The sequence below is a fragment of the Oryx dammah genome, unplaced genomic scaffold (assembly GCF_014754425.2).
Source record: "Oryx dammah isolate SB20612 unplaced genomic scaffold, SCBI_Odam_1.1 HiC_scaffold_29, whole genome shotgun sequence".
Classification (NCBI taxonomy): Eukaryota; Metazoa; Chordata; class Mammalia; order Artiodactyla; family Bovidae; genus Oryx; species Oryx dammah.
In genome coordinates this window covers 76,171,826-76,191,924 of record NW_024070213.1, presented here as the reverse complement: position 1 = coordinate 76,191,924, position 20,099 = coordinate 76,171,826, and the positions used below count along the sequence as shown (strand labels likewise).

Sequence of the window (20,099 nt, the reverse complement as noted above, 5' to 3'; positions counted from 1 at the left end):
GTCTGAGATGCCCTGAGGAGATAGAATGGGATGAAAGCCCAGATAAGAGACGTTGACCTTTGCTGAGAAGAACAGCTTCTCTTTGTAACTGGAGTGTGTGCATGCCTTCTAAGTCACTTCAGTTGTGTCTGACGGTTTGGACAGACAAACCCACGGACTATAAACCATGAGGGTCCTCTGTCCAAGGGATTCTCCAGACAGGCATACTGGAGTGGGTTGCCATGCTCTCCTCCAGGGGATCTTCTGACCCAGCAATCAAACCTGAGTTTCTTGCTTCTCCTGCATTGGCAGACGAATTCTTTACAAATAGGAAAGTATTAATAGAATGGTTTATATGTTTGCTATAAGATTATTAATTTCCCGTTTTTAACCACTTTCATCTGTTTTCTCTGTAAAACTTGAGTTCCTTTGCAGAGAGTAAGGAGAAATGAAGCATTGGAGATCTGAGGAATAGTTTTTGTGCCAAATTGTTGAAATAGTCCTCCGATGGAGTTGACTAGGGAAGACTATTAAGAATTTCAGGCTGTTGAGGATCCTTCTGAGGCTGGTAGTAGTATGTTATAGAGGAACTACTGACCTTCCCTGCTGTGTAATTCCTTCAGTTGCATTGGGTATGTGGGTAAAGGCACAGAAAAGGCAAGTGTTGACATTCATATAATAGCTAAATGGGTGAGATAAGAAGATAAATAGGCAGGGAAATTTAGGATATTGAAATGATGAGTCATGGGCAATAAGCTAGTTAAGGACAGAACTAAAGAAAAAAAAGCTTGCTTCCAGTTCAAGATGGTGGAATAGAAAGATGTGCATTTATCTCCTCCTGCAAAAGTACCAAAATCACAACTAGCTGTTGAATAACCATTGACAGGAGGACTCTGGAACCCACCAAAAAAAGATACCTCATATCCAAAGACAAAGAAGAAGCCACAAGAAGATGGTAGGAGGGGCACAATCACGATAAAATCAAATCTCATATCTGCAGTATGGGTAACCCACAAACTGTTGAACAATAATACCAAAGAAGTTCTCCCACTCTTAGGAAGGTTCTGAACCCCACATCAGGCTTCCCAGCCTGGGGATCCAACAATGGGACTGGGAGTCCGCAGCAAATCTGACCTTAAAGACTGGTGGGATTTGACTATAGGACTTCCACAGGAGGGGGAAACAGACTCCTGTCTTGGAGGGTACAAACAAAATCTTGTGTGCACCAAGACCCAGAGTAAAGGAGCAGTGATCCCACAGGAGACTGAACCAAAACTACCTGCAAGTGTTGGAGGGTCTCCTGTGAAGGTATGGGTTGGCAAAGCCTCACCACAGGCACAGGGCCACTGGCAGCAACAGGCCAGGAAGGTCTCCTTTGGTGTAAACCCTCTTGGAGTTTGCTGTTAACCCTACCATAGAGCCCATGGACCCCGGAACTGGGTCCCCTCAAGCCAAACAAGTACCAAAAGGGAATGCAAACCCAGCCATCACTGTATTATTGGATTAAAGTTTTACTGAGTAATGCCCTGCTTGCTAGAGCAAGACCTAGTTTTTCCCTTTGCCAGTCCATCCCATCAGGAAGCTTACACAAGCCTTTTAGCCTCCTCCACCAGAGGACAGACAGAAGAAGCAAGAAGAACCACAGTCCCACAGCAGCTGGAACAAAAAAGATATTACAGAAAGTAAATCATGATGAAAAAGCAGAAAGTTATGTCCCAGATGAAGGGAAAAGACAAAATCTTAGAAAAACAGCTAAATGAAATAGAGATAGGCAACCTTCTAGATAAAGAATTCAGAATAATGATAGTGAAGGTGATCTGGGATCTTGTGAAACAATGGAGAAGGTACAAGAAATATTTACCAAAGACCTATAGGAACTAAAGAACAAACAAAGAGAAGTGAATAATACAAGAGATGGAATCAATAGCAGAGTGAGGCAGAAGTATAACCTGGAGGTCAGAATGGTGGAAATCACTGCCACAGAACAGAATATAGATAAAGAACACATAGTAATCAAACTGACAAAAATTAAAGACAGTAGGTAACTGGTTTTTGGCCTTTTATGGGAAATAAGTATTTTTCAAAAAATTTAAATAGTCATTTCTCTACAAATGGGTGAATTGACATTTCCCAAATGATTATCATTTAAAGCCACTGAAACCATCAGGGTTTTAATTCTACTTCATATGGGCAGAATAAATGAACAAAATACTAGTAGGAATGATCTTCCCTTCCAAATTAGCCTAGTCTAGTTCTTAAAGCCAGAAGCTCAGAGTACTTCTCATGATTTCTGTTTTATTCTGTTTATCACAGGTATAGACAATTTTAGGTTCACTATACTGTATCACATTTCTAAAGTATGTTGATCTTTCGATAGGCTTTGAAAGACCTCTTTTTCCTTTTTTTTTTTTTTTGCTTTTAGTATACGGCTGTAACAGTGTCAGACTTTATTTTGGGGGGCTCCAAAACCACTGAAGATGGTGATTTCAGCCATGAAATTAAAAGACGCTTACTCCTTGGAAGGAAAGTTATGACCAATCTAGATAGCATATTGAAAAGCAGAGATACTGCTTTGCCAACAAAGGTCTGTCTAGTCAAGGCCATGGTTTTTCCAGTGGTCATGTATGGAGGTGAGAGGTGGACTGTGAAGAAAGCTGAGCACCAAAAAATTGATGATTTAGAACTGTGGTGTTGGAGAAGACTCTTGAGAGTCCCTTGGACTGCAAGGAGATCCAATCAGTCCATCCTAAAGATCAGTCCTGGGTGTTCATTGGAACAACTGATGCTGAAGCTGAAACTCCAGTACTTTGGCCACCTCATGCGAAGAGTTGACCCTGAAGCTGGGAGGGATTGGGGGCAGGAAGAGAAGGGGGAGACAGAGGATGAGATGACTGGATGGCATCACTGACTCAATGGACATGAGTCTGAGTGAACTCTGGGAGTTGGTGATGGACAGGGAGGCCTGGCGTGCTGTGATTCATGGGGTCACAGAGTCAGACACGACTGTGTGACTGAACTGAACTGAGCTGAAAGTCTCATTAAAAATAGACTATTTGTAAAGATTTACAGACAGAATGGCAGTGTCTAATTTTTAAACAATGCCAGTCTTTTCCATTTAGCTAAATGCATCAAAGAAGTATTTTGATTTTGATGATTCGTGTCTTTTTCAGATAGCTTGCATTAGTTCTTACCGTTTCTCTCCCACACTCTACTGTGTAATTACTTGTACAAAGTAGATATTTAATAAGTCTGTACTGACTTATCTTTAATTATGTAATAAGTTGTTCCCTGAAATACTCTTCTCTCTACTTCTTTCCCTGGTAAATTTCTTATGATCCAGCTCAAATATCATCTCTGAAATTATCCCCCATTCTTACAGGCAAATAATCAGGTCTCTGCCCTTATTTCTGTTTTCTATCATATCATCATTATTAGCAGGTATAGCTATTTCTTATCCTTGCCTTTTATCTACCAAGGAGCAGAGCAGGGACTTTAATTTATTCATCTTAGGGTCTCCATACCTTGTATGTGCCTACTGTGTATAAAGTGTTCCAGGTTTGTCTGGCAAATAGTATGATAGTGAGGAAATTCATTCTACAAGCACACTGTTGGCTTATGTTGGAAAATCCTGCCCTCTAAAGGATTTTGCCTCTTTAAAATTTTCCTGAAGTGAGGATATTGCTCTTAGGTGAGCAATGATTAGTTGGTAATGGCTCTGTAATCCAACCAGTGGATGGGAAAAGTTAGCCTTTTCACCTATACCAACCTTTATTCTTTTCTCTTTTTCAGAAAAATTTATGCAGTTTTTAAAGGTTACAACTTCTTTTAATTAAACATACAACATAGTTGATTTTCAATATATATTTATTAAAAGTACAAGTATCTCCCAGGATGTTAACTCTGACCATTCTTACAGTGGTGGCATTTTTAACTTTTTGCTCTAGATGTAATTTTTTTTTCATTCTTTGAATTTTCTATTTCATGGTTTATATTAGGAAACAATTCCATTTTTTAAAAGATATGGTACATGATGGAAACAGTTAAGAGAAGTAAAGGCTTTGGTACAGTTTGGAACCAGGTAGCTGGTTCAAAATGGACCAGTCCGTGCTCTGGTAACAAATCTCAGTGGCTTAGGAAAGCAAAAGTATATTTGCTGCTGGCAGACTGGAGTTCTTCTACATACAGTATTGCACATCCAGTCCACCTCCATTTCACAGTGGTTTCCAAAATTACTGCATCCAGGATAGGGAGAGATGAAAGAAATCATCCAGTTCTCACCTGCCTTATCACAAGTTATTTGCCAGAGCCAAACAGAGTCACATGGCCCCAAGCTTACTGCAGAGTAGCGTGGAAAATGTAGGGGAGCACATAGAATACAGTGTGTGCTGAGCATCAGTTGTCTCTGTTAACATGACTACAACTCGTTTCATTTTACAGTTACTGTAACGAATGTATGTTGGATCCAGACTGCGGTTTCTGTTATCAGATGAATAAATCAACCGTCATTGACTCTTCCTGTGTTCCAGTTAATAAAGCATCCACAAATGAGGCAGCCTGGGGCAGGTATGTTGCTCATTACGTACCATAAGAATATATGATAAAATTTCAGCTTGAGTCTTATTTTTAAACTTAGAATGACTGCACTTATACACTCTACTTCTTTTAAATTGGTCTTCTTTAAAAGAATCTTTGTTCTTTATAACTACAATATTTTGCAACATATTCCAATGAGTGTGGGTAGAAATATTGCAACTGTATGCTTCACAAACTTAGCATATAAACTCAAGCCTAGACTTTAGGAGATCCAAATTCCAGACCCAACTCTGTTCTAATAAGCTACAGGAGTCTGGACCTTGAGACAAGTATTGCTAAATATTGCCACGGGAGTTTCTCCCACTGGGAATTTTTTAATTATACCAATAATTTCCAAACTCCCAAACTTAAGTGAAAGACAGAAAATTGTGAAGTCACAATGAATTACTATCATTTTAAATTCTTTAATTCATATTGTACATTTCTGGAAGTCAGAGAAATTAAACAAAATAAGGATACAGTTGGTAATTATGGGCCTGTATGAGAAACTGTGAATCTTTCTCTTTTTGACAGATCTCATTGGTTTAGAGTAGGCACATAAATGAAACACTTGTGTAGAACAAATATCCCATATTTATGAGGTAGCATTCATATTCATGGATACAGAAACATGTAAATATTATTTGACATGGCTTTTGTGTTTTAAATTCTCAAAAAAAGATTACCATGCTCTCATGCTGTCTGCCTCCTAATACTGAGGAAGGCAATGAAATCTGTAATAAAGTGCTTGTATATCCTAGGAGCCAGAAAATATAATGTGTCATTATTAATAATTATGTTGTTGTCATTAATCATTTTATTATGGAATTATTCCAAAGTAGTAGTAGTAAATTATATGATATTGAGTGAGAATCCAGATCACATTTTAAATACACTGATTAAAAAGAAACTTGAAAGAGCTTCTTTTAAAAACACCTAGTGGTGGGCCGCCGTCTATGGGGTCACACAGAGTTGGACATGACTGAAGCGACTTAGCAGCAGCAGCAGCAGCAGTGTATGCTTTTCATTACTCAAGCTTTATTAGGAAGTTAATTGATTAATTATTTCTGAATGTAATACTTTACAGTTTTAATCCTTTTGATTTTTTTCAATAGAAGAAGCCTGAAAGTTTCTAGTCAAGAATTATGAACAATTTGAAATCTGTGTATATAGTTTCCTGTACTTCATAGAATTAATTTAAAAACTTATGGAGACACTAAAATTATGTTTATCTCTTTCTCACAAGAAGGTCTATAGGTCGGTGGTCTCAAAATAAGAGTTTTATTCTTTTTGCAACTAACAAACTTTACAACTTTTTAATAGAAATGTGTATTGCTTCTTTTATTTACACCTACTTTAGATTTTATTTATATTTTTGTACCATTATTCCTGGGCTACACCCACTACTAGAGAAAAGTGAAAATAGATAATACCCAAGTAGGAAAAATACAAAGAACTAAACATATATACAAGAAACTTTTATGCTTGTGGAATATTATTAACAGAATAATAACCTAAAAATCTTTACCTCCCACCTCGGAAAGAAAGCAGATTTTCTCACTCTTCTCTGTGCTGAGCAGCAATCTTCCTCTTAGCTTGGTCACCATACTGGGTTGCCTCAATCCATACTACAAAGAAAACAAAAAAAGCAGGATATGTTTACCATGAAAAATTCCTACAACAGATTCTCCAATTGTAGATAAAATAGCATTCATTATATTTTTATTTTGCTGATAGGTTTTATGCAATTACCTAGAATGGAATATTCAGGGAAAAATCTACCTTTACCTTGGATTCCTATTTGAGCTATGCTGTTTATAGATGTTTTAGGGTCAAGTATTGAACTACTTCAATGACATAATCACAGATCTCTGTTGTTCAGTTGCCAAGTCATGTCTGATGCTTTGCGACCCCATGGACTGCAGCACGCCAGGCTTCCCTGTCCTTCACTATCTTTCAGAGTTTGCTCAGACTCATGTCCATTGTGTCAATGATGCCATCAAACCATCTCATCCTCTGCTGCCCCCTTCTCCTGTTGTCTTTAATTTTTCCCAGCATCAGGGTCTTTTCCAGTGAATTGGCTCTTCACATCAGGTGGCCAAAGTATTAGAATTCTTAGTTCTTCACGTACTTCAAGACTTCACATACTTCAAGACTAGCTTGAAGGATTTTGAGCATTACCTTGCTAGCATGTGAAATGAGCACAACTTTACAGTAATTTGAACATTCTTTGGCATTGCCCTTCTTTGGGGATGGAATGAAAACTGGCCTTTTCCAGTCCTATGGCCACTGCTGAGTTTTCCAAATTTGCTGGCCTACTGAGTGCAACACTTTAATGGCATCATCTTTTAGGACTTGAAATAGCTCAGTTGGAATCCTTTCACCTCCACTAGCTTTGTTCATAGTAACCTTATAAGGTCCACTTGACTTCACACTCCAGGTTGTCTGGCTAAGTGAGTAAGCAAACCATCATGGTTATCTGAGTCATTAAGACCTTTTTTGAATAGTTCTTTTGTGTATTCTTGCCACCTCTTCTTAATCCTTTCTGCTTCTGTTAGATCCTTGCCTTTTCTGTCCTTTATTGTACCCATACTTGCAAGAAATATTCCCTTGTTATCTTCAATTTTCTTGAAGAGATCTCTTTTCTTTCCCATTCTGTTGTTTTCCTCTATTTCTTTGCATTGTTCACATAAGAAGGCTTCTTGCATAATTTTTTTGGGGGAATGGTTTTGGTCACTGCCTTCTATACAGTGTTACAAACCTCCATCCATAGTTTTTCTGTTTTTTCATAGTTTTTCTGGTAAGCATTCTGTCTATCAGATCTAATCCCTGGAATCTATTCATCATCTCCACTGTATAATCATAAGAGATTTGATTTAGGTCATACTTGAATTACCTAATGGCTTCCCTACTTTCTTCAGTTTAAGCCTGAATTTTGCAATAAGGGGCTGATCATCTGAGCCACAGTCAGCTCCAGGTCTTGTTTTTGCTGACTATATAGAGCTTCTCCATCTTCAGCTGCAAAGAATCTCTAGTTGTAACTGTTTCCTGAAAAACACCAGATAGAAGGGTAATACCATTCATGATGAAGAGTATGCTGATTTTTATCTCAACATAATGAAAAGCATTTATCCATATAATTAACTACAATTAATTTGAAATAAAACTTTGTCAATCAGTATGCTTTTCTGTGTGAACATATGTGCTCAGTTGCTTCAGTCTTGTCCAAGTCTTTGCCACCCTATGAACTGTATGTAGCCTGACAGGTTTCTCTTTGCATGAGATTCTGTAAGCAAGAATACTGGCATGAGTTGCCAGGCCTTCCTCTAGGGGATCTTCCCAACTCAGGGATTGAACCCACGTCTCCTGCATCTCCTCATTGCGATGGATTCTTTACCACTGAGCCACTGGGAAAGCCTTTTATGTTTTAATCAAAAAGTTTTTTGTTTATCCTTGTTCTCCAAAAAAGATACACAAATGACAAAGCTCATGAAAAACTGTTCAGCAGCACTAATTATTAGGGAAATGCAAGTCAAACTACAATGAAGTATTATCTCAGATGCCTTAGGATAAAAAACAAATAACAAAGAAAATAAAACAATAACTGTTGTGGAAGATTGGAAAAATTGGAAACTGTATGCAGTGTAGATAGGAATATAAAATGGTGCAGCCACTATGGAAAACGGTGTGGCAGTTTTTACATAATTTCAAGATAGATTTATATGTCATCTAATAATTCTACTTTGAGTATACATCCAAAAGCATTGAAAATAAGGTCTTGAAGTTTTATTTGAATACCGTATTCACAGCAGCATTGTTCACAATAGCCAGAAGTTGGAAGCGACTCAAATGCTACTTGACATTTGATAAGCAAACATTGATGGATAAGCAAACTATATATACATACAATTATACATATTTAAGAAAAGAAATTCTGGCTACTACAACATGAATGAGCCTTGAATACAAGATGATGAGTGAAATGAGCAAATACCAAATGAATCCATTAACATGAGGTACCTAGAGTACTCAGCTTTATAGAGGAAGAATGAAGAGTAGTAGTTGCCACAGAAGGAAGAAGGAAATAGGGAGTTGTTGTTAATGGTTACGGGGTTTCAGTTTTGGAAAATGGAATGAGTTTTGGAGATTTGCTTACACAATAAGGTGAATATACTTACTGCTGAACTATACAGTTTAAAATGATTAAAAATTTAAATGGTTAATTAAGATAGTAAATGTTGTGTATTGTGTATTTTACAATTAAAAATTTTTAAAAAGGAAAACCCATGTTAAAATCATTTAACATACTTCTAGAAAACTCAGTACACTGAACTAATAGAAAATCTTTCCTCCTGCCCATCATCCTCTGCATCTCCCACATGCATCCCACACAGAGGCTTAATATAGGTTTAAATCACAGCTGAACTTGAAAGAAATGCCCAGATGCTACCAGTGAGAGTGAGAGAAGCAAAAGCCCATGTGGAAACCCAACAGCATACGAGAATATCAGAACAGAAGGCAGTCTAAAAGGTGAGAGGCTAGTGATTTAGGTGCTAAGAAGACAAAACTCCAAGTCTTGTCTCTAGAACTATGATGGGCCACCTAGGCTCTGAAACAGAGACAAGAAAATCTGTTGGACTGTGCTGGGCAAAACTCTCTGTGACCCACTTGGGACCTTGAGTTGAAACAGTGTCACACATGAGAAAGCAAAACCAGAAGCCTTTACTATAGGGAAATGTGGCTTCTAATTTCATACTGCCCTTGTGAAGGGACTGAGAAACATGAATAGTAAAAAATCAAAATGTGGGTCCCAAACTGGAGACATCCATAAAGCTAACTTAGCAAACATGCAGTTATCAGAACCCAGGACATATGAGACTTCCACCAAAAGCAAATATGAGATAGCAGTAAAAAATTTTAAACTATATCAGTTTATGAAAGAAAGCTACCACATGTGACAGACAGAAGAATGAACACAAAAAGAACCTTACATTACCAAAAAAAATTTAAGAGACTTTAAAATAATATGTTTAAAAGAAAAAAAAGCATATAGTATAATTCTTTGAATTATACTGAAAGTTGCACACTTATAATTTGCACAGCATATATGTATTTGTGTATGTATGTGTCTGTAGGAGAAGGGAATGGCAACCCATTCCAGTACTCTTGCCTGGAAAATCCCATGGACAGAGGAGCCCGGTAGGCTGCAGTCCATGGGGTTGCTCAGAGTCGCACACAACTGAGCGACTTCAATTTTACTTTTCACTTTCATGCATTGGAGAAAGAAATGGCAACCCACTCCAGTATTCTTGCCTGGAGAATTCCATGGACAGAGGAGCCTGACAGGCTACAGTCCCTGGGATTGCAAGAGTTGGACACAACTTAGTGATTAAACCACCTAAACGACAACCAACAGATAAGTACATTAGAGTACTTTCTATTTATTTGTCTATGTCTATTCATCCACCTCTTTTTCTCCTGGGTTTCTATTCACAAAAATATAAATAATCTATTCTGGAACTTCAAACATCCTGATTCTTTAAAAGTATTGCTAATTAGGGATACTTTCTTAATGTGCTGATTCAGTGTTTGTTTCCTATAATATAACATTTTCGCTCTGTAATTAAATACATCAAAATAGCTACATAGATCCTTATTTGGCAGTTCATTGTTCTAACTTGTGCTGATTCCTGGTTTATTGTATTCATTCAGCAGATATATTTCTCAAAGCTGCACTCTGATGCAACACCCAGCCTGTTTTCCCAGCCACCCATCTCTCTTCCATATAGAATTCTAGTTAGTCAAAACCCTCTGCTATCACCCTAATATCCATTATGATTTCCCATCTCTTTGCCTTTCCTCATTCTGTGCATTCTGCGTAGGATTTATCCTCCTCTCTCTTTTGAATCTCTGCCTCTGACTTCTATGGATTATTTTTTGCCCAGATCAGATATCACCTTTTTCCCTTGAAGTCTCTTTGATTAGCCCCTGAGAACAATGCTTATTATATCCCCTGTTTTCCTCTAGCACTTAACTGTCTAACATATGATAATTATATTGTATTATATGATAGTGATTTGAGTTTGAATGTATCTTTTCTCTTAGATTATAAATTCCAGTGTTCATATCCTGCACTATTTTATATCCCTCAGTGCCTTACCAGACAATTCAGTCAATAATTATTTTATAAAAAATGGAAAAGGCTGCCATCACCAGAAATTATATAAGGGTTTGAAAACACCAAAGTTCCAAATGAGAGGATACAATGTTCCCATCATTTTATTTTAGTAATATCCTCTACATTCTTACTTATTTCCAAGAAAGGAAACCTCTAAAGGAAACATGGGAGTGATATGGTTTTAATAAACAATGTTAAATGTTTACCTGGTACTCATGAAAGCACTCAGAAAGTTGTAAAAAATAAAAATCATGTACTCCTGATATGCATACTATGCATTACTTGTAGTCATACTACATGAAAAAATACCTTTTTTTGAACTGGAGGGTAATTGCTTGAAAATGTTGTGTTTATTTCTGCCATACAGCAGCACGAATCAGCTGTACATAATCAGCCATACGTATATCCCCTCCATCTTCTGCCTTCCTCCCACCCGCACAACTCACCCTCTAGTCATCACAGAGCACCAGGCTGAACTCCGTGCATTATCTAGCATCTTCCCATAAGCTATTTTACACATGGTAAAGTACATATTTGATCATTATTGGAAGAAATATTTAGCACATTTCCTTGAAACATTCATTGGTATACTAGGGAAGCAATATTTCTATGGTGACGGTATACAATACTATGGAAGTCGACCAAATAGCAAAAGAAAGTTTCCCCTTTTTCACCTTTTGTGTTTTAATCTGTAAAGACATTTATCAGTTTTGCCTTTAGAAACAGGAATTTATTTTATCGTTAACAAAATAAGTTGTTGTTTAGTCACTAAGTCATGTCCAACTCTCTGTGACCCCATGGACACACCAGGCTCTCCTATCCTCCACTATCTCCTGAAGTTCGCCCAAATTCATGTCCATTAAGTCAGTGATGTTATCTGACCAACTTCTGCCTCCTTCTCATTTTGCCTCCAGTCTTTCCTAGCCTCAGGGTCTCTTCTAATGAGTTGGCTCTTCACATCAGTTGGCCATAGTTTTGGAACTTCACCTTCAGCATCAGTCCTTCCATTGAATATTCAGGGTTGATTTCTTTTGTATTGGACTGGTTTCATCTCCTTGCTGTCCAAGGGACTCTCAAGTCTTCTCCAGCACCACAGTTCAAAGGCATCAATTCTTTTTCACTCATCCTTCTTTATGGTCCAGCTCTCACAATTATACATGACTAATAGAAAAATCATAGCTTTGGCTATTCATACCTTTGCGAGCAAAGTGATATCTCTGCTTTTTAATGTGGTGTCTAAGTGTATCATAGTTTTCCTTCCAAGGAACAAGTATCTTTTAATTTCATGGCTGCAGGCACTGTCTGCAGTGATTTTTGGAACCCAAGAAAAGAATCTGTCACTGCTTCTGCTTCTTTCCCTTCTGTTTGCCATAAAGTGATGGGACTGGATACCCTGATCTTAGTTTTTTAATGTTGAGTTTCAAGCCATTCTTTTCACTCTTCTCTTTACCCTCATCAAGATGCTCTTCAGTTCCTCTTCACTTTCTGCCATTAGAGTGATATCACCTGCATTTCTGACATTGTTGATATTTCTAGATTCCAGCTTGTGATTCATCCAACCTGGCATTTCACATGATGTCCTCTGCAAAGAAGTTAAACAAGTAGGGTGACACTATGCAGCTTTGATGTACTCATTTCCCAATTTGGAATCAGTCCATTGTTCCATGTCCAGTACTAACTGTTGCTTCTTGACCCAATACAGGTTTCTCAGGAAACAAGTAAGGTGGTCTGGTACTCCCATCTCTTAAAGAGTTTTCCACAATTTGTTGTGATCCACACAGTCAAAGACTTCTGTGTAGTCAATGAAGCAGAAGTAGATGTTTTCCTGGAATTCCCTTTATTTATCTGATCCAACAGATGTTGGCAATTTGATCTCTCTCTCTCTGTCTTTTCTAAACTCAACTATACATCTGGAAGTTCTCAGTTCACATACTGCTAAAGCCTAGCTTGAAGAATTTTGAGCTTTACCAAACTGGCATCTGAAATGAGTGCAATTGTGTGGTAGTTTGAACATTTTTTGGCATTGCCTTCTTTTGGGATTGGAATGAAAACTGACTTTTCTAGTCCTATGGCCATGGCTGAGTTTTCCAAATATGCTGGCATATTGAGTGCAGCACTTTTAACAGCTACATATTTTAGGATTTTAAATAGCTCAGCTGGAATGCCACCGCTTCCAATACCTTTGTTCACAGCAATGCTTCCCAAGGCCCACTTGACTTCACACTTCAGAATGTCCAGTCTAGGTAAGGGACCACATCATCGTGGTTATCTGGGTCATTAAAACCTTTTTGAATAGTCTTCTGTATATTCTTGCCACTTCTTAATTCTTCTGCTTCTGTTAGATCCTTACTCTTTTTGTCCTTTATAGGAGAAAACAATAGAATGGGAAGGACTAGAGATCTTTTCAAGAAAATCAGAGATATCAGGGGAATATTTCCTGCAAGGATGGGCTCAATAAAGGATAGAAACAAGCTATATCAGTATCTTATGTACAAGATTGATATTTGTATTAGTTATTCATGTTTAAAAGGATTTAAAATATTCATGCTGTGCTTCTAAACTAATAACAATATAGTTCAATATTAATCTTTCCTAGTATTTATTTTGTATCAAGAGAAGTAACAAAGAATCTAACATAGAATTCTTTACTCAATTTTGGTTTTTATCATTTTTTATTTTTTTATTTATTTATGATCTTTGGGTTGTAGAGCAAAGTGATTTTATATATATATACACACATACATATATTATTTTTCAGATTCTATTCCATTTTAAGTTATTGCAAGATATGTAATATGTTCCCTGTGCTGTATAATAGGTCTTGTTGTTTATCTATTTTACATATAGTAGTCTGTATCTGTTAATCTCAGATTCCATAGTTATCCCTCCAACTCCTTTCCCCTTTGGTAGCCATAGTTTGTTTTCTACATATGCACATCTCTTTCTGTTTTTTATTTAAAATTTTTATTCTGTACTGAAGTATAGCTGATTAACAAACAATTTGATATGTTCAGGCGAACAGCAAAGGGACTCAGCCATATATGTACATGTATCCATTCTGCCCCAAACTCTCCTATCGAACTCTGCCACATTGAGCAGAGTTCCATATGCCATACAGTAGGTCATTTTGGTTATCTGTTTTAAATATAATAGTGTGAACATGTCCATCCCAAACTCCCTTACTATCTCTTCTCTCCATCATTCTCGCAGCAACTATAAGTTCATTCTCTAAGTCTGTGAGTCTGTTTCTGTTTTGTAAATAAGTTCATTTGTATCACTTTTTAAGATTTCACATAAAAGTTATATTGTATGATGTTTGTCTTTGACATAGTTCACTTAGTACGGTGGTCTCTGTGGCCACTCATATTGCTGCAAATGGAATTATTTCATTATTTTTTCATGGCTGAGTAGCATTCCATTGTGTATATACACTATATCTTCTTTATCCATTCATCTGTTAGTGGCCATTTAGGTTGCTTCCAGTATTGGCTATTGTGACTCATGCTGCTATGAACGTTGAGTTGCACTTATCTTCTTGAATTTGCATTTTCTGCAGATATATGCCCAGGAGTGGGAGTATTGTATTATATGGTAATTCTATTTTTAGTTTTTTAAACAATCTCCATACTGTTCTCCATTATGTTTCTACCAATTTGTATTCCCACCAACAGGAAGGTTACGTTTTCTCCACACCCTCACCAACATTTATTATTTGTAGATTTTTAATTATGGCTATTCTGACTAATGTGAGGTGATACGTCATTGTGGTTTGGTTTGCATTTCTCAAATAATTAGAAATGTTGAGCATATTTTCATGTGCCTGTTACCCATCTGTATGTCTTCTTTGCAGAAATGTCTGTTTAAGTCTTCTGGTCATTTTTTGTTTGGGTTGCTTGTTTTTGTGTTATGGAGCTATGTGAGCTGTTTGTATATTTTTTAAATTGATCTTTCATCAGTTGCACCATTTGCAAATATTTTCTCCCACTACATAGATTATCTCTTTGTTTTATTTGTGGTTTCCTTTACTGTGCAAAAGCTTTTAGGTTTAATTAGATCCCATTTTTTAATTTTTCTTTATTGTTTTTCCTTTACTCTAGGAGACAGAGCCAAAGAAAATATTCCTGCAATTTAGGTCAAACAGTGTCCTGCCTTTGTTTTCCTCTAGGAGTTTAAAAGTATCTGGTCTTACATTTAGGTCTTTAATCTATTTTGAGTTTATTTTGGTGTACAGTATTAGAGAATGTTCTAATTTCATTCTTTAAATGTAGCTGTCCATTTTTCCCAGCACCACTTATTGAAGAGACTTTCTTTTCTCCAGTGTGTATTCTTGCCTCATTTGTTGGCCATTAATTGACCTTAAGTGCATGGATCTATATCTGTGCTTTCTATACTGTTCCACTGATCTTTGTGTCTGTTTTTGTGCCGGTACCATGCTATTTTGAGGACTGTAGCTTTGTAGTATAGTCTGAAGTCAGAGAGCTTGATTCATCCAGCCCCATTCTTCTTTCTTAAGATTGCTTTAACTTTGATATCTTTTGTGTTTCCATACAAATCAAAAAAATTTTTTCTCCTTTTCTGTGAAAAATGCCATTGATAATTTAATTTGGATTGCAGTGGATCTCTAGATTGCCTTGGGCAGTATGGCCATTTTAACAATATTTATTCATCTAATCCAAGAATGGAAATATGCCTACTCAGTCGCTCCAGTCATGTCTGACTCTTTACAACCCTGTGGACTGCAGCCCACCAGGCTCCTCTGTCCACAGGATTGTTCAGGCAAGAATCCTGGAGTGGCTTGCCATGCTATCCTCCAGGGGACCTTCCCAACCCAGGGACTGAATGCAAATCTCCTGTATCTCCTGCATTGGCAGGATTCTTTACCCACTGGGCCACCTGGGAAGCCCCAGAAATATGTATAGAAATATATATATAGAAATACATAGTATATAGAAATGTGTCATATTGTATATTAATTTTGTACCCTAAAACTTTATCTAATTCATTGATGAGCTCCGGTAGTTTTCTGCTGCCACCTTTAGAATTTTCTATGTATAATATGTATAATATCATGTATAATCTATCTATAATATCATGTCATCTGCAGATAGTGACAGTTTTACATTTCAATTTGAATTCCTTTTATTTACTTTTTTCTTCTCTGATTGCTGTGCCTAAGAGTTCTAAAACTATGTGAGAGTTGATATCTTTGTCTTGTTCCTGTCCTTAGAGTGAATGCTTTCACCTCTTCACCACTGACTGTGATGTTAACTGTGGGTTTATCGTACATGGCCTTTTTTATGTTGAGATATATTCCCTATATTTTATGCCCAATTCCTAGAGATTTTTTGCCATCAAGGGATGTTGAATTTTATGAAAATCTTTTTCTGCATATAGTAAAATGATCATATGGTTTGTGGTATATCACATTGACTGATTTGTAGATATTGCAAAGTACTTTAATCCTTGGGATAAATCCCACTTGATCATGGTATAGGATCCTTTTAATATGTTGCTACCTTAGGGCTTCCCTGGTAGCTCAGCTGGTAAAGAATCTGCTTGCAATGCAGGAGACCTAAGTTCAATTCCTGGGTCAGGGAGATCTACTAGAGAAGGGATAGTTTACCCACTCCAGTATTCTTGAGCTTCCCTTGTGGCTCAGCTGGTAAAGAATACTCCTGCAAGGAGGGGGGCCTGGGTTCGATTCCTGGGTTGGGAAGATCCCCTGGAGAAGGGAATGGCTACCCACACCAGCATTCTGGCCTGAAGAATTCTATGTACTATATATTCCATGGGGTTGCAAAGAGTCAGATACAACTGAGTGCCTTTCACGTTCATGTTAGGTTTGTTAGCATTTTGTTGAGGATTTTTGCATCTAGGTTCATATGTGATATTGGTCTATAATTTTGTGTGTGTGTGATATCTTTGTCTGGTTTTGTTATCAGAGTGATGACAGCCTCACAGTTTTCCTCTTTAAGCTACATTTTTAAAATGCTTTTGCTTGAATAATAGTCATTATGCTAGATTAATCCCTTTAAGATCTGTAGCTGTATACTATATGTTCTAAGTTTTATCTATCCATAAATAATTTTAGAGATTGTATGCCTCTTGGTTCTTCTCATGTCCGGAAGCTAAGACTCTCCTGGTTTTGGTGATTATCTATATTACAGATTCTGATGCTATTTATGTTGCAAAGTGTGCAAATCAGAAAAGAACTAACATTTGTGAATAACTTATCTCCCTCCTCGATGTTATTCTGTCCAATTTCTTGGTTGACATTTAATTATAATAAACACAATTTAACAGTTTTATTTAAGAAAGTAGTAATGTTCATAATGTTTTGACTATTCTTCAGCTGAGGCCAAAACTTTCCATTTCTAGTCAGTTCCTTTACCTTCTTCATTTTTAGAAATTATTCTTCAGTTTGTATCATTTGAAAAGTAGTCAGTGAGTTTTTTTTCTCACTGAAGAAAACTGTAGGAATTTTTATATGAGGATAAGTATAGAGACATGAATTGCATGTGCTTCGATCACAGTTTCAGAGAGCCTTATTTAGATTTGACTTTTGTAGATGTATTTTTATAGATATATAAACAATATTGGTAATGACACTGATGCTGGGAAAGATTGAAGGCAGGAAGAGAAGGGGACAACAAAGGATGATTGGTTGGATGGCATCACTGACTCAATGGACAAGAGTTTGAACAAACTCCAGGAGATGGTAAAGGACAGGGAAGCCTTGCATGCTGCAGTCCAGGGGGTCACAAAAAGTCAGACACAACTGATCGACTAAACAGAATGATTTTAGGCAAATGATTTTATGTAATACTTAGGGTATGATATTATGTCATATATAGAGATATAATTCTCCTTAAAATATATTAAGAAGAAAATCAGTTAGCATTATTTTTTAATATTTATCTATTTATTTGGCTGTAGCAGTTTTAGTCATATCATAGAGTCTTCGCTCTTCATTGCAGCATGCAAAATCTTTAGTTGCGGCATGCAAACACTTAGTTGTGACAGGGATCTAGTTCCCTGATCAGGGATCAAACCCAGGCCCCTGCGTTGGGAGCACAGACTCTGGACCATGAGGGAAGTTCCAGCTGACATAATTTACTGTGCCATGATTTTAACACTTGGAAGGAAACATTATCTAACTGGAAATTAATATCATTGTCTTTTTTATTTCATTTTTACTTTAATTATCTTCTGTTCATGACAAGTGTGTTTGAATGTATTATTGTTCAAAATATCTGCTGTACTGTCTCGGGAAGGATTAGATGTCCATGGCACATTCACTCTTATCCACGTGACTTGCTGTGGCCAAGGAAATGGAAGTGGAACCAATCTGTGTCACTTCTAAACTAAAATTTTAAGAGAAAGGATTGGCCATATCCTCTTTTCCCTCTGCAGTAAATTTGGCAATGTCCCAGAATAGAAGGTGTTCCATTAGCTTTGGTCCCAGAGTAGAGAAAAGGTGGAGCAGAATCACAACTGACCTCAGATGGACCAGTAGCATGAGCAGCAAATTAGCCTAGCTTATGGCACTTGATTTTGGGGTTCTTTTGTTATCTCCATAAAACCTACTCACTTCTGACTGATGAAGCAAGATGAACTGTACTCCCCTGTGCAAGTGGCATGAAATTTACTTCCATTATAAAAGGAAGCTCATTTTTTATAACAATTATATAATAGTACAGGGGAAAGTTGGCTTAAAACACAACATTTGAGAAACTAAGATCATGGCATCTGGTCCCATCACTTCATGGCAAATAGATGGGGAAACAATGGAAACAGTGACGGACTTTATTTTCTTGGGCTCCAGAATCACTGCACACTGGTGACTGCAGCAATGAAATTAAAAGACTCTTGCTCCTTGGAAGAAAAGCTATGACCAACCTAGACAGCATATTAAAAAGCAAAGACATTACTTTGCCAACAAAAGGTCCATCTAGTCAAAGCAATGAGTGTGAGAATTGGACTATAAAGAAAGCTGAGCACCAAAGAATTGATGCTTTTGAACTGTGGTATTGGAGAAGACTCCTGAGAGTGCTTTGGACTGCAAGGAGATCAAACCAGTCAACCTTGAAGGAAATCAGTCCTGAATATTCATTGGAAGGAATGATGCTGAAGCTGAAACTCCAATACTTTGGCCACCTGATGGGAAGAACTGACTCAGTAGAAAAGACCCTGATGCTGGGAAAGATTGAAGGCAGGAGGAGAAGGGGATGACAGAGGATAAGATGGTTGGATGGCATCAACCAATTCAATGGACAAGAGTTTGAGCAGGCTCTGGGAGTTGGTGATGAACAGGGAAGCCTGGCGTGCTACAGTCCATGGGATCACAAAGAACTGGACATGACTGAGGAACAGAACTGAGCAGAAAAAAGAAAGATATGGCAGTTAACAAATGACTTAACTTTGAGGAATATTCCCATATGTGGTAGGAACCGCTAGGTTTACAAATATAGGCTAATGTGAAGGGCTTTCACTTTAGAAGGCAAAATTCTGATAGAAAAAGGAGGGAAATGTTTTTAAATAAACAGGTAGAAGGTAAGGCAAGGCATTTGGAAATTTATTAGTATAAGGGATATATGGAAGAATGGTATCTGTGCTTTAAAATGTTGCTATATATTTTAATAAAGATATTTAAAAGGAAGGCTATATACATTACTATGATATAGAAAGAATAATAGCATTAGAAATCCAAATACTCTCAGGAAGTTTCTTGCTAGACAGCAGGTGTGAACTGAAATCCAGATATTGAAATTAGAGAGCTGCTGCCTCTATACATATCATTTAGTATTCAAGTCTTTCCTACTTTCATGATTTCAGTGCTAGCTTCAGAAAAAGGAAATCAAAAACAAAATTGGGTTTCTATTAGATATTTTCTGTGTTTGCAACTTCTACAGTTATGCAGTAACAACTGCATGTTTTATCCCTTGGATTTTTCACAGACATTCGTGAATTAGTACCAATCAGAATTCTGTTTCAAAATAAGCCCACCATGGCAACCTGGAAACTGAGAGCAAAATGCTCTGTCCCTGTAGTTTCTGGGAAGAATTACTTATAACCCTGTCCACTGTATCATCACTTGTCATTTCTTATGATAAGTGCTGCCCTATTTCATTTAATAATCTAGTTTTAAAATAAATAGTTCCAAAGTATTAACCAACTTTATTTTCCTTTCAAAGGCAAAATGTGCCCTAGAATCCTCTAAGAAATAATTTTTTCCTTTTTGTTGTTATTTATTTGTTTGATATATGACTTATGCGGGAAAGATTAGAAAGTTATGCATGTAAAAACTCATATGTTAGCATTTTTATGTCTAATTAATAGTAGGTTGGATTTTCATAACAATTTAAATTCT

General features: G+C 37.0%; 1 protein-coding gene across 1 annotated transcript in view; it reads left to right on the top strand.

Moving 5' to 3' along the window:
• The window catches only part of SLC2A13 (solute carrier family 2 member 13), a 515,526-nt gene that overhangs the window by 394,786 nt on the left and 100,641 nt on the right, over positions 1–20,099 (top strand). The window contains exon 7 of the mRNA XM_040233494.1: positions 4,417–4,542. Coding sequence (XP_040089428.1) covers positions 4,417–4,542 — 126 coding nt within the window. The remainder of the gene's footprint in view (positions 1–4,416; positions 4,543–20,099) is intronic.